Source organism: Atractosteus spatula, chromosome 3 (genome assembly GCF_055471065.1).
Source record: "Atractosteus spatula isolate fAtrSpa1 chromosome 3, fAtrSpa1.hap1, whole genome shotgun sequence".
In the NCBI taxonomy this organism is placed as follows: Eukaryota; Metazoa; Chordata; class Actinopteri; order Semionotiformes; family Lepisosteidae; genus Atractosteus; species Atractosteus spatula.
The window spans coordinates 43,441,927-43,456,796 of NC_142708.1; the positions used below are offsets into that span (position 1 = coordinate 43,441,927).

At 35.7% G+C, this 14,870-nt stretch overlaps 1 protein-coding gene across 1 annotated transcript in view; it reads right to left on the reverse strand.

Annotated features, from left to right (window-relative positions):
* Positions 1–482: 482 nt before the first annotated feature.
* csgalnact1a (chondroitin sulfate N-acetylgalactosaminyltransferase 1a) overlaps positions 483–14,870 on the reverse strand; it is a 55,571-nt gene continuing 41,183 nt past the window's right edge. Inside the window, exons 5-8 of the mRNA XM_088910748.1 lie at positions 8,720–8,898; positions 7,576–7,670; positions 6,738–6,819; positions 483–1,063 (exon numbers count right to left, since the gene is read on the reverse strand). Of these exons, the coding sequence (XP_088766874.1) occupies positions 774–1,063; positions 6,738–6,819; positions 7,576–7,670; positions 8,720–8,898 (646 nt within the window). The 3' untranslated portion in view covers positions 483–773. The remainder of the gene's footprint in view (positions 1,064–6,737; positions 6,820–7,575; positions 7,671–8,719; positions 8,899–14,870) is intronic.

Genomic DNA, 14,870 nt, shown 5'->3' on the forward strand with positions numbered 1-14,870 from the left:
ACCTATGCCAATTTGTTATTGATTTCAAAAGCAGCTGTTCTAGAAGTTATCTGTAAATAAATGTATAGCTCAGATCTTTGGTTTTCAATTAATCTAAGATCTGTGGTAAATAATATTTTGTGTCTGTGCTTGATAAATCACACATCCTGAGGTGTTCTAAATCTACTCACACTATTTTATTTGTACTGGAGAAGAACCATATTACCTATAGTAACTGACCAGCATCTGTTGGAAATTAAACTAGGTTAGAGCAGTGCTCCACATTTTATTGTCTTTTAATCGTGTTGATCATCTGCTAAAAATCTAGGGATCCTAGAAATTGTGGAAATAAAATTAATAATAATTAGTTAAATTAAGAAATTCAGATCTCACGTCAGCACAAAAAAATGTATTGCAAGAAGTGAATTTTAGTCACCCCTCAGTTTGAGAATAAGTGCTTGAAACTGTCATTTAAGAGGTATGGAAAAAGTAAAAAAGATTGTGAGGGAAATTCATATAACCTTATTCATATAATTCATACTGTATAACCAATGAAAAATGATTCATTGTTCCTATTATAAACTAAATGGATATTAGAACAATAAACAATAAAATGCTTTATGCTGACAATGCTTTATGCTTGACCTCTTTTTGAAACACAACAAACCTATTATATTATTAAATCAATTAAAAATCATCTAATCAAATATAATGAAAAAATAGACTTCTACAATAATAAGCAGATCCATCTGATTAATCAGCAGAAGATGAAGAGTTTTTGCTGTAGACTTGAATCACGTTTTCTTGACAGGGCTTTTTTGCTTCTGCTTCCTGAGGTGGGCCTCGATCTCGTGGCGGAAGAACAGCATTCCCAGCTGACCGTGGGACGCCTCGTTCATGGCCTTGGACTGCATGCACATTCTGTACTGCTCAGGCGTGAGCTCGTCAGCACAATGCTTCTCATGCCACAGGTGGAAGAGGCCTCGTGATGGAGACCGTACCACCATCAGGTTGCTATGCAAATACTTCCTGTACAAGTGCACATCCTCTCCTCCCCAGCCTTTGATGTCCACATCAAAGCCACCTGTTAGAGGACACATTCACATCCGTTAAATCAACACTACACAATGGCAGAGGTAACCATGGGAATTACCTATTACAATACTCCAAGGCTGTAAAATAAGGAATTTCCTGAAAGATTTTGTGCAAAGCCCCAGTGTCCCTGAAATAGCACACTTTTGATTTATACTGATGGAAAAAAGAAACACAACACCTCCTCCTCCACATTTTGGCCCTCCTGTCTGCGTGGAACAGGCTGAAGAGTCCATGAAGAGGATCTGATGCCACTGCTGACGAGTTAATCGCAGCCTCTGTCTGGCCCAAGCCAGTCGAGTGTGACATCTATGAGGTGTGAGCAGAGGGCCTCTGACAGGTCACTTTGCTCTAAGGCCAGCAGCATGGAGCCTCACCGTCCTGTCACTGATGCGGGCATTGTGTCTGCCGGAAGTTTCAGCAGTAGTACAGTAGTACAAGTCTGAATCTGAAATAATCTCTCAGATTGACCAGCCTGATGTGTCGGTCCTGCTCTGGTGTGGTCACTCGAGGGCGACCAGATCTTGAATGGTCATCTGTCCTACTGCTGCACAGTGGAGCAGCTTACTCCATAGTGTCTGGCAACGCTGGCACATGACATGCCTGCCTGCAGCATGCCAATGACCCTCTCCCTTGCTTCTGGTGATATTCGAGGCATTATGGAATGCACAGAAAACTGACTAAGTGTGACCCTTTTCTTGCAGTGACCTAAGAATTAAGGCTTTGAAGGCCTTTTTCAGGGGACCTGATCAGATGTTGTTCCACCTGGACCTTGTTGGGTAAAAGCGCACCTAACAAGCTTTCGTGCGATTGGCAAGTTGCAATGCCTCACTGCACAAGCTGTATTGTTGGTCAGAGGGCTTAAAACAAATTGACAACTTTTTGTTAAAGTACATAAGCTATAAGTATAGTATTCTCATTCCAGAAAATGTTGCGTTTTTTCCATCAGTATATACTGTATATATGCACTTTCCCTTATTTTAATTAATGTTCTCTAGTTTGTAATTTACTGTTTAGCCAATATAAGGTAATAGGACCAATTTAAAATAATAACTAAGCTAATATATCACTTAATAGCTTGGCTGAGAAAAAATGTAGATTTTAACATTAGCTCATCTGCATAGTGATTCAAACAAGCTGGGAAAGGATCTGGCAACAATTCAAATGAAAGAAACAACAGTATTGTTATCCCTTCACATGTGCTGCTGTATTTCCTCCCAGGGATTATTTACAGTAACGTTTAAAAACAGGAGATGAATTGACAAATTGTGACTTTATGTTAAAAGTTCAGAGTGGTGACTCTCAAGCAAAAAAGCTGAATCTTTATATGCAGAACTCAAAAGGACAGATTTGTAGGGAGTCAATGCTCATTATATAAGTTTGAACCTTTGCTAAACTACATGGGCTGAGAAAAAATGTGTGGGTGTATTAATTTTTGTTTTTTTGTCTTTTTATTTTCTCTGTCTACTTATGTAGTGCTGGGAAGCATAACAGCAAAGCGTGGCATGGTTATATTTTTTCTACATGGCAGATTTTTTTTAAATGTCCTGAAATATAGATACATATTTTAACCATTTTAACTAATATAAATATACAGCACCTTAGAGAATTATTTGGATCCTTCCTATTGTTTCCCATTTTATGAAAAATGTGCATATAAAATGTATTAAAAACCTGAAACCTCAAACTAAAATCTTCTAAGTTACTATATACTGTATGTCAGCAAAGATAAAAAAAAATGAAACAAAAAAAAACTTAAATGAATGCATAAGATTTCAGACCTGTGAACTCAATATTTGATGGAAGCACTTTTGGTAGCAATTAGAGTTGCAGATTCTTTGGGTAAGTCTCTACCATCTTTGCATACTCTCTGCATCTTTGCTTAGTGCATTTTTGGAGATTGTTCTTGTAAGATTTGCATAAGCTCTCTCAAGGTGCTTGTTGAGGATCATTTGTGGACAACAATTTTCAAATCTTTCCACAGATACTTAATAGGATTCAAGTCAAGACGTTGACTGTGCCTCTCAAGGATATTCACTTTCTTATTCTTGAGCCACTCCAGCATAATTTTGACCTTGTGTTATAGACCATTACCTGCTAAAAGGTGATTTTTATTTTGTACCAGTTATAGAACTAAAGCAGGTTTTTCATATAAGTTTGCTGGTACTTTCCTCCATTTAATGTATGTTCCTAGTAGAACTATAAAAGTGGAACTATAGAAGTAAAATTTTAAAATAAGGCTGCCACCACCATGCTTGACAGTAGGGATGCTGTTAACTGGGTGAAGCACTATTTTGTTTGCAACATTTTGCACTTAGATCAAAAGGTTCCAATTATGTGTTGTCTGGCCACAAAACCTATTGCCAAATACAGTATATTGCTTATAGAACGTTTACACAGCCTTTCCAATGTAGACCTTTTTGGCCTAACAGTCTGCAATCCAGACCCATTTACCTTTATTAACACATTGTAACACAACCTCCAAGTGAAAAACATATGCTCAGACATTCTGAAATGTTCTCAGAAATAACAAACCTAGGAAAATGGGTTGGATAAGTGTACACCTTAGCACACTTACCTTAGTAACAGCAATTGTAAAATATCTTCGGTGTAACCAATTGCCTTCCAAATCACACAACAAGCTAATTAGCCTCCACCCATATTCAATTGTAGTGATTCTGATGATTTCAGAATAAAATCAGTTGTTGAGTAGGATGTCTCAAAGTAAAGAGTCAATGATGGGCACCAAAGAGCTATAGACATACCTCTGGGATAAAATTGTGAAGTGGAATAGAGCAGGAGATGGATTAAAAAATATATCAAATGCCTTTAATATCCCTTGGTCAAGATCATTAAGAAGTGGAAGCAGTATGGCACCACCAAGACCTTGTGTAGATCAGGTCATCTTTCCAAAATGGCTGACCAAGGAAGGAGGAGACTGATCAGGGGGCCTACCATGAATCCAGTGGCAACTTTGCAGGTCTTTATTCAAAGACTGGTCAAAGTGTACATGTCACAATAATATTACAAGCTCTCCACAAGTCTGGGCTTTATGGGAAAGTTGCACGAAGAAAGCCACAACTAAAAAAATGCCCACATTGTCTTGTTTAAGGTATGCAAAAGAACACTGGAGATTCTGAAGTGATTAGCAAAAACGTTTTGTGATTTGATGAAACCAGGGTAGAACCTTTTGGGCTAAATGCAAAATGTTATGTTTTTGGTGAAAAATCAATAAAACACATCACCGACAGAACAACTTCCTCACTGCAAAGCAAGGTGGGGGCAACATTTTGTTATGAGGTGTTTCTCTGCAACAGAGACTGTTGGAAACTGGATAGAGCGAAAAACACATGGTTTCTTAAAGAAAACCTGCTGCCCTCTTTAGGGAAGCTGAAATTGGGTAAGGTAGTTTACCATTCAACATGACAACAATCCTGAGCACACAGTCAAAGCAACAGTGGAGTTGCTAAAGAACAAAAAGATAAATATCCTTGAGTGGCCCAGACAGAACCCTGATCTCAATTCAACTGAAAATCTTTGAAATGATGGTTGCAGTCCATCAACAGTCCCCTCGCATTCTGACTGAGCTTGAACAAATCTAGGTAGTACAGACTTATCCAAACAGAATTATGGCTGTAATTCATACAAAAGATGCTTTCACCAGATACTCACTGAGGGGTGTGTACACTTATCCCACCCATTTTTCTAGGTTTTCATTTTTTAATGCTTTTCAGAATGTTTGAGTGCTACAGAGTGAAAAATGGGCAGGGGCAGAGGTGTCAAAGGCTGTGTCGATGTTGAGTTGCACTGAAGGGCCAGTGTCGCCCTAGTGTTCATGCAGCTCCACATCTTATTCTCTGGGTTTCTGCCTTGAACAAAAGCCCTCTTACAATGGATGCCTGGCAATTATCACTCCATTCAGAAGTGACATGTAGGGCTTAAAAGAGGTTTGACGTGTCCGTGGTCAATGTCACAGGAGCCGGTCCTGACTCCTGTAAAGTGTGTTGTTTAGGACCCTATGTGGACGGTATAATCTGGAAGTGACTGGACAAGGATATCAGGGTTAACACAGTGAGGAATGGATGGGATGACTAACAGGGGGTGGTGCAGGCTGTGATCAGGTGTATGGGAGAAACGTAGGCAAACAAGTCCAAGGGGAGTCCAATTGGGAAAAAACAGGGCACAGTCCAAAATCCAGTACCAGGAGATCCAAAGCCAAAGATGAACACAGGGATCAGGAAACAGGAACACAGAAAATAAAGCCATAACGGAGCTAGGCGCCCCGAGCCCAGGACTCAGATGGTCAGGACGCCATTCTGAAGCCTATGCCGTCAGGTCTCTCCTGGACCCGCTGGTAGGCGGACTTCCGGGCGTCCTTCTTCCAATGCTGAGCCCTGAGCTTCAGCGGCACGGGGTTTAAATAATAAAAGGGAAACCAGGGACAGGTGTACGTAATAACTAAAGTAAAATACAAAAGGGTCAGAGCGTTGTCTAGAGGAGGGATGACGATCATGACAGTCAAAAAGGGGGGACACTGAGACATAGCTGGGGGACAGTTAGCTCTGCCCACACAATGAGTCATGAGCCCTTGCTAAGAAAGCCTCAAAAAGAGAACAGACTTTTGGAAGAAGGAAGGTTTGCAGGAAAGATGGCAGAAATTGGCAGAGGAGGAAACCCCAGCATTGTCTTTCTCTCCCCTCTAACCAAAACTGGATTCAGAGACAAAAAGGGTAGAAGAGGACACCAGGTACACATTGTTCAGGATGCCAAGGACTGAGAAGAATGTCTAAAACTTCATTGTTTCTATGCTGTGGTGTTAGGAGGCAAATCAGGTTACCGACCGGGGCTGGTTCTGGAAAATGGCAATACAAGACTATTCATGTGGGACATTTGACTGTTCACGTGGTTCTTGGACTGCTTTATAAGTTGTGGTAAGTGTTCTGTGCATTAGGTAAGTGGTCAAAAAAATACAGTGTTATGGCAATGCCTTTATGTGAAGGGAAAATTGATTACTGTAAATGGGATATTTAATTTCTTTATTCCAGGCTGTTAGGCTACAAAATGTGTTATTTTGGAAAGGATTAGGAAGGATGTGTAAGCTTTCTACAGGCAACATATTTTCTAATTTCGTATCGCTTACCTGTACCTGTAGGTGCTTTTTAAGGATCAACTTCACTATGCTCAAAGAGATATTAAGGATATTTGAAATGATTATATATACTTCTATTGATCTATGTTGCATACAACTTTATCTCTGAGTTGTTTTGGTTGTCTCTTTGTCTTCATGGTTGAATATTTGCTTGGAATTTAATACTTGAGGGGTCTTACATAGGTAGTCGTATTTGAAATGAGGTTAACCACTATTATTGCACACAGACAGTTGAGTCAGACCATACAACTAAATTTGTAGGCTGTTAAGTAATTTTGTGAACTTAAATTTATTTATTATTGTTGCAGCAAAGGGTTTGAATACTTATGCAATCGTGACCTTTTTATTTCATTTTAATAATGAACAAATGGTGTTTATCGCTACTTGGTTTACTTTATTTGAATAATATAAAACTTTTATAAACCTACTGTATATGATATTTTAGATATGACATGTGGGATGCATGTAGTTTTTAGAAGATTTAACAGCTTCACAAAGTGACGGAATCACTTCTTACCTATGTTGATGAAATCAGACCTGTACTGGCAGGTCATTCCAAAGCCAAAGTCTCTCCAGAATCCTGTATCCTTTTTAATAACCTGTGGAAACAAAATTCAAATACTGTACATCAAACCCAGCTCTTGCCACAGCAACAGAAAACCTGTGATTTGTGATTAAAAGGGATTTACCAGATCAATTATTTTGCTAATATTGTGGAGTTTTAGATGTGTTACTTTACAAAAGTTTCAGTTTAAGAAAAGCGAAGACAAGGAGAGACGATAATTAATTTCCTCAGATTTACATGGTCCTTTTAATGTATTTTGTAAAGCACACTGAAATGCATGCTTTCTTTTAGTTTCATTTTAACTGTTTTATTGAGAAATAGTGAATAGGTGGTGTGTGCAGAATAACAATTGCTAAAGTTTATTAGTAGGTTTCACAATGCATGGGCCTCAGAAGAAAAATGATTGTGTGCTTGAGATTTTACCTTGGTGATACAATTTCAGCCATTTAGAGAAGATCGCCTTTGTCTAAATGGCACAATCAATCATTCAGCACCACAGACAATTCCCAAACTATGGTACTCGCGTCCTCATAAATCCGACATCATATATTACATTTACTATAATGTAATATAAAACAGAATGATTAAAATTAAACTAAGACAACTGCTAATTGAAAGAATAATTACTGTTACTAAGAAGAATAAATATTTATTTTTCACAAAGGTCTTTGCTCTCTCAAATTCTGTAAAATGTTAACATAAATATTGAAAATAATTTTAACGTAATACGTTTAAGCTACATTTATAATTAATACATCCAAAATGCTGCTAACAATAAAGAATACTTTACCAGTTGCTGATCTATGGGTGGAATGCCATCATGATGTCCATATATCAATCCCGGATTATACTGACTGAAGAGGATTGGATAGAACACTTTTTTACCTATGTGGTGTGGAAAAAACAAATCAAATCTGTCAAAAACCTCACATATACAAATTGACTACATTAATTACTCAAAAAATGTGAACTCTGGCCAGTTCACTTTACGATGGAACATGACTTAATTTTGTTATTTCCATCTAAGTGCCTATAACTACACATATTAGATGTAGAATTTCGAATAAAATGTTTAACTCAGTACAATAACATGCCTCCACTGGGATATTCTTTTCTTGTGTTGTTCTATTTAACATATGCTTCAGATTGTGATTGAAATGTATAGCAATCTCCTGTGTGTTTCTGTTAATCTACTAATGCAGACAGACTAATATTTCCAAAGCAATCAATTCTGAGCTGCAAAATATACAAATACGTGTATGGTATTAAAATCAATGAAAAAGGTTAGGCAATAATATTTATCTTTTAGGTGACCTTTATTAAGGAGAACTGTATTATCTATTGAGTTCCACTTGAAATTATTTTTTTCCTTCTCCTGTATAAATCATATACATTTTTAGCTGTCCTTATTTTTACATTTTTAAACCTAGGCTATAAAATAATATTTAAACAATTATTTAAGGTAGTAAAACATAATTAATAATATATGGATGTTTATACTTTTAAAGAAGAAAAATATCTAATAATTGGAACCTTAACTGGAATTGGAATGAGAATAATAATTAACCACTTCAAAAAACTGTAATATGTCTTCATTTATAAAAATTAGTATCTTAAAAGGATCTGTGTTTCTTTAAGTTCATTTTTGTGTTGATACAAAGAATATATTCTTCCTGATACTGGGAAATGACAGAAGGTATTCTGAGGCTATTCAGAGAAGTTTATGTTGTTATGGTCCCAGGCTGAGGAACTTTCAAACAGTACAAAAATAAATGCTCCTTTTAAAATGAGACTTATCTAGATGTTGTTTGATTGTTATGAAGCTTTAGCAGCTTTTTTTACGGCAATCATGGCAAGTGTTGAATAATTTCATGAAACTTCACTATGAACCACCACTTGTAGGCTTCATTTGTTTTGGTTAATTTTGCTCTCACCTGGCTGTGCATTGAGTCTGCAGGAATTGAGAAACTCTGCAGTGAAGTAAATGTCCACATCACAGAAGAACAGGAGGATGTTGTTGCCCTTCCAGGCTCGAGCTCCAATGTCAAGCCCTCTTCCCCGTGAAAATTCCTCATTTAGCTGGATGAAGGTGAAGTTCTTAAAGCTCATTTCCCTGTGCAGTAATTATGCATTTTATTACAGATTCATCGAAGACAAATATTTCACGAACATCAGAAGAAAGCAAAGACATTTTCAAAGGAAGACACTCAGAGAATAAAGTCTAAAGGAAAACCCAAGGGAATAATAAAAGAAAGAATCAGGAAATTAAGTGCCTGAGATAGAACCTACAACATTAACAGGAGATAATAATGTAATTGTAATTCCAGCAAAGAAACATGGCTCACAGAGAGTGATGGAGATGAATACAACATTATAGGATTCATGGTATTCAGAAGACATAGGCAATAGGTAAAAGGGAGATGTACTGTAGCACTGTACATATCAAACAGAACAGACATAGAAGCGAAACCAAGAGGAATTAATAATCCATATGGATCAGACACATTAAAAGCACCCAAAAGATGTAGTGCTGGAAGTATGATATAGACCACAAAATACTGATTGTAATTTAGCATCATACAATATTCAGAATATACTGTATATTATGTGCAATGTTTGGTGTTTACAGGAGACTTTGACTTTCAAGTCTAAGAAAAACATCTAGAAATGTCAGCATCTGAAACTGAAATGGTTGGCCTGGCTAGTGCCATCTTTCTTACTTTATTTGCTAGAGAACCTACGAGAGAGTGTCTGTGTTGTTCTAGTCTTTTCAAGTAATTAACACAATGTGAAGAAAACAGGTGAGAGAATCATTAGAGAAATGTGAAATTACCACATACTTTGAAGTCAATTTTGAAACTGTAAAGGTAGAGTCCAAGTCAAAAATGCAAAAAAAAAATGTTCTAAATGAATGACACAATTCTTTAGTGGTGTAGAATGGGATAGGATAGATTCAATCAGTGGAGAATGGATTGCAATAGTTAAAAGAAATTATGGAGAACGGAGAACGAAAGCTAATTTTTTTACAAAGGTAAAATGGTAATAGAAAGGTCAAGAGAGAGAGGAAGGGATATTGTAATAGAGGCTAAATAATAAATGTCACTTCACTATTATAACAGAAAAAGAACGGTAAAGGATTAATTAAAATGTATCTGAAATAATAATTGAAACATCTAGACAATGAAAGGGAAATGGATGATATTCAGTACAGTATCAAATGAGTGTTTCACTCAGGTGCTTACCTGGTTACTACATGTTTAGTTGGATTACTGGGATTCCTGAGGATACTCAACATGCATTTAGAAAAGGCAGGCTTTTTTAAACTAATTTTTGGGAATTATTTGTACAACCAACACCAGTAATGATACAAAACTAATAGAATGCAAATGGAAACTAATAAATAATCAATGGATGCTCATACTGGGATAATATTACTAATCACATGGATCACATGAGTATCACATGGATCAACAGTATTTAATGACCATTACTTCTCAAATTTACATTAATGATCTGGATTTTGGTATAGTTAATAACCTAGCTGGGCTGTAGTAGAACAGAACAATGTTGACAAATAAGATTAAAAAAGATTTAAATATTTTATAATTAATTTAGAAACATGTGGACTATTGTATTCAGGTAGCAAAAACATCATTAGAAATATAAGATGGGGAAACACACAGCATGAGGTACTGTACCTACTTATCAAAAAGACATAGGTGTTTATTTATATTCATACATAATATACATCTTATAGACTATGTAGGGAAACAGAATGTTAGGATATATAGTTAAAAGTGTAGAATTTAAATCATGTTATGTTAGGTTTATATTATACAATGTTCTAGTAAGACCACATCTAGGATATTACAATGAAGTGTACCTACTCAATACTATGTGCAATTTTGGTCAACACATATACACAACACATTACACAAAATACTGTACCTATATATTGCTGCAATGGGATCAGTACAGAGAAGACTGATCAGATACATTCCTGGGATTAAAGAAATGTTCTACACCTACTGGCTAAAAAACTGACTTTTTTTGTCTTAAACTGAGAACACTGAATGGATAGAATTAAGAGTGAAGCAAAAACAGAGGATATACAGTAGGTGGAAACTACTGCATATGGAAATGCATTTTAGTGGAGTTTTTATTCCACAAAGTGTTGGGGAGATTCTGGAGCAAGTTAGATTTAACCTGCTGTATTTCTGCCACCTCAAAAAAGAGTAAGAATAAGAATGTTGAAACATGAAGTTCATATAACAGAACCACTGTATTTCTACAAAGCATGTGCAATAGAAACAAGAGATCGATTTGTTTAGCCGTGAGCAGCTAGTGAGTGAGAGTATTCAAATATCAATAACTCTAAATGTCACAGTTGCTCATCCTGATATAACAAGTACTCTCTTTGTGAAATATGTGTATAATGAAATTAAAAAATATAAACATTTTAAAATCATTGACTTATATGTATCACTAAAATAATAATTTATGATTGGCATAACTCATTGCTGTTTTATTATATTTTCTTTTAACATTGACTGACTGTCCAAGCCTTTCTGCTTAATATATTTAGTGTCTAACTGCTGTAGATCATCAGAAATAACAGGGCCAACCTGAGTGGGAGACTCATCAGGTTTGGGATCTTAACATTTTTGCTATATCCTACTTTTTCTATACACATTCAAAAGATACAAAATCCTGCTGGCCTTGTATCTTTAAAGCAGTGAATAACTTTCTATGCAAATCATGCAAAAGAACATAACAGTAAGAAAACTCTGTCACTTCTTACTTACGGCATAAAACTGATATGAAGAGGAAAGACATTAATCCAAGAAATCTATCCAAAAGTTGCAAATATAGAATAATGGGATGAACTTTTCAAAATTGTAATCCCTGTGAATTTTAATCCACAGCATTTAGGTTTCAGCAAGTCTCAAGTGGCTAATTGCATAAGATGATGGCTCACTATAAAACATTATAACTTCATATCAGTATGAAAGAGTCTAAGATATTGTACATGACAAGTTAACACTTTGAAAACTGCTGCAGCTTTTACTGACATAAATGTCCAATACAACCCTCCCAGTGGCAGTCAAAGAAATATGCATTCCTACCTAGATAAATTCCGTAATTGTTCTCTAATGAAATTAGTAGACTTGGACTTAGACTTTTAGCTTTCTTTTTTGGTAAAGTGTCTCTGCTATATTCTTATGCTACTCTATTTTCATTTTTCTCTTGACGGAAACATTTTAACAGTGTGTATTAAATGCAAGATTAGTAGAAAATACAATATAAAAGCATAACAGAGGAAAAGGAAGAAAGACAGCAGTTAGTTAAATATCTTGGAAAATACTTTAGTGGTTGCTTAGTTAACTGACACTGAGTTTCAGCTGGGTAAAACCAAAAGAAATATGTACTGAATAAGTAGAAATACAAAAATGAGAGAATACCTGATGGACAGCAGGCAAAGGAAATGTTATTTTTAATGCAGTTACTATAGCAACAGTATGGAACTGAATTCAGTGTGGCCTTTTGTTTTAATTTTAAAAGCTAACTCTATGTGGCTGCTGACACCTGTATAACTATTCAATGTTATATTTTGCTCTAAAAAAGTTTAATGACAATATTTTTAGAGACAAGGTCCACACTGTAAAGTTTGATATTGATATTCATCACCCCCAAAAGAAAATAAGTGGAAATGTGGACTAAAATAATCCAAAATGTTGTAACTTTCTGTGACTTACTACTTTTTGAGTGCATTCAACACAAGCTATAAGTAATTGCAGATACAATAGCCTCTGGTGTTTGAATCTACATTCAGCTAAGAGCTTTTTGAACCACTCAAGTAAAGGCAATAAAATTAAGCTGCCTGCATATCTTTAAAACAAAAACCACTCAATTTCATGGAGAATTAACTAAAAATAATGTGGAATGTCTCAGCTTGAGGCTTTTGTCAATAGAGAGCTAGCTTGACAGGACCAGAAACAGGATTGTGCGATAGACAGTGCCGAATTTCCTTAAGCCAAAGTCATGTCCTTGTTGAGCTAGTAGTGAGAAAATGGCCAACATTTAGACTTTACACTGGATCAATGCCATGCTGGTACCCTGTCTGGCAATTGGTGGTACAATTTTGTTTTGCTTTAATTTATTGTTGTTTCTACATACAGTACAGTAAATTGTTACAATACATCCTGGCTGAAAGACAATAACATTGAAAGTTATTTTGATTTATATGAGAGTATGAATATAATGCTATGTATTTGCTGTTATTGAAAATAAAATACAGTATAGAATGGAATATATTTTAATATAAAATCTTCACATTTAGCAAACTACATACCACAACAGCTATACATATGTTGATAGAAGACAAGTCATAATACCTCACACAGTGGCCATTTCTGACCTTAATTTAAGCTTAGCATTGTACAAATATTTGAAGACAGGATTGGAATGTAATTAACATGCATGCTCAGAGCAGTGATACAGTATGTGACACTTTATATTTTATTCTCAATCTGTACCTTTGAATTCCTATAATTATGATTTGCCTTTTTTTTAAAAAGTCAATACTTTGCGTTAGAGTATCTGAATAGAATGGTCCTTTTTGTTTTGATTACAACCCACATGTCAAATAAATTACCAATACCAGCACATGGTTATTCTTTCTGTATTCCAGCATTACAATTCATTTGAAGAATTCCATTCCATTTTCCCTGCATATTCGGGGTGGAGTGGTGGCACTGTGGCTAAGGAGCTGTGCCTGTGGCTAGAAGGTTGCTGGTTCAAATCCAATGACCAGCAGAGGAATCCTACTCTGTTGGGCCCCTGAGCAAGGCTCTTAACCCCAACTGCTCCAGGGGTGCTGTACAATAGTTAACCCCAAGCTTCTCTCCCTCCTTGTCTGTGTGTCTATGTCTCATAGAGAGCAAGCTGAGGTATGCAAAAAGACAACTTCCTAATGCAAGAAATTGTATATGGCTAATAAAGTGATCTCTCTATTCCTTTGAGATTTGTTCAAAAGGAATGTGGATTTCACTCAATAATGTGATGATGCAAGAAATATTTCATTTTAATGACTACCAGAAGATGTAACAAAGCACAGAAAGTAGAAAAATCATAAAACATAAGAAGTTTGCATTAAAGCATATAAATTACACTAAATGTCAGTTCTTTACAAAATATATTGCAGCATGGCTTAATATGCATGTAATATACTTGTCTTTAGCTTTATTATTTGTAAAGTAGTATCATAATTTAGAATACCAAAACTGAGGAGGGTACACATACTATTGTTACGTTTTAAAATGTTTATTAACTTTACTTACATATAGAAACAAACCCGTGTATGTGAAGGTGTATGTTTTGTCTGCTGATTGTGTGCAAAAGTTACAGTATGTCTGTGTTAACCTGGTTTGAACTGGTTTGCACCACCACATTGTTATATATTGTTACATGCATTCCAAATGGACAGCGCATACTCCCCAAGAGCACCTGATTAGAGTTAAGATTTTGTAGAACAGATGTTTATTTCAAGTTCCATTTCCTCTGTGATGTAGAAAAACCTTACAATACATTACAGGGAAACAATGCATCACTTTTTAAAAAAACATTCAGAATTGTCCCTCATAATTGAGGGCAATGCTTCATTAAAGTAATTTCAGATATACATTAAAAAATTCCTAATTGAAAAAGGTTGATAGAACTATGCTTGTCCACATGACAGCTACAGTAGTATTAAAATCAAAAGGTGAATTTGAAGTTTGCTTCAAAACTGAATGATCCAGATGCAATTTGAAAATGTAGTATTGTACCAGATTTTTCTTAAGACCTGTCTCCTGAGATATTCCTCTCTTCTTCCCAAAACACTTTAAAAGTATTCCTCTTTTCTTTAAAAGAGTTTATTAATAACTGAAAAAGAAAAACAGAAGCTTAAGAGTTTCCTAAATACCCCCCAAAAATTATCCTTTAAAAGTTTGAGGAATTCCAAGGACATTAAAACATTGTTTTTCTATTTGGTATGAGGAACTCTGCCCTGGATAGATGCCTAAGCACAAAGTCTGAAATGTTTTT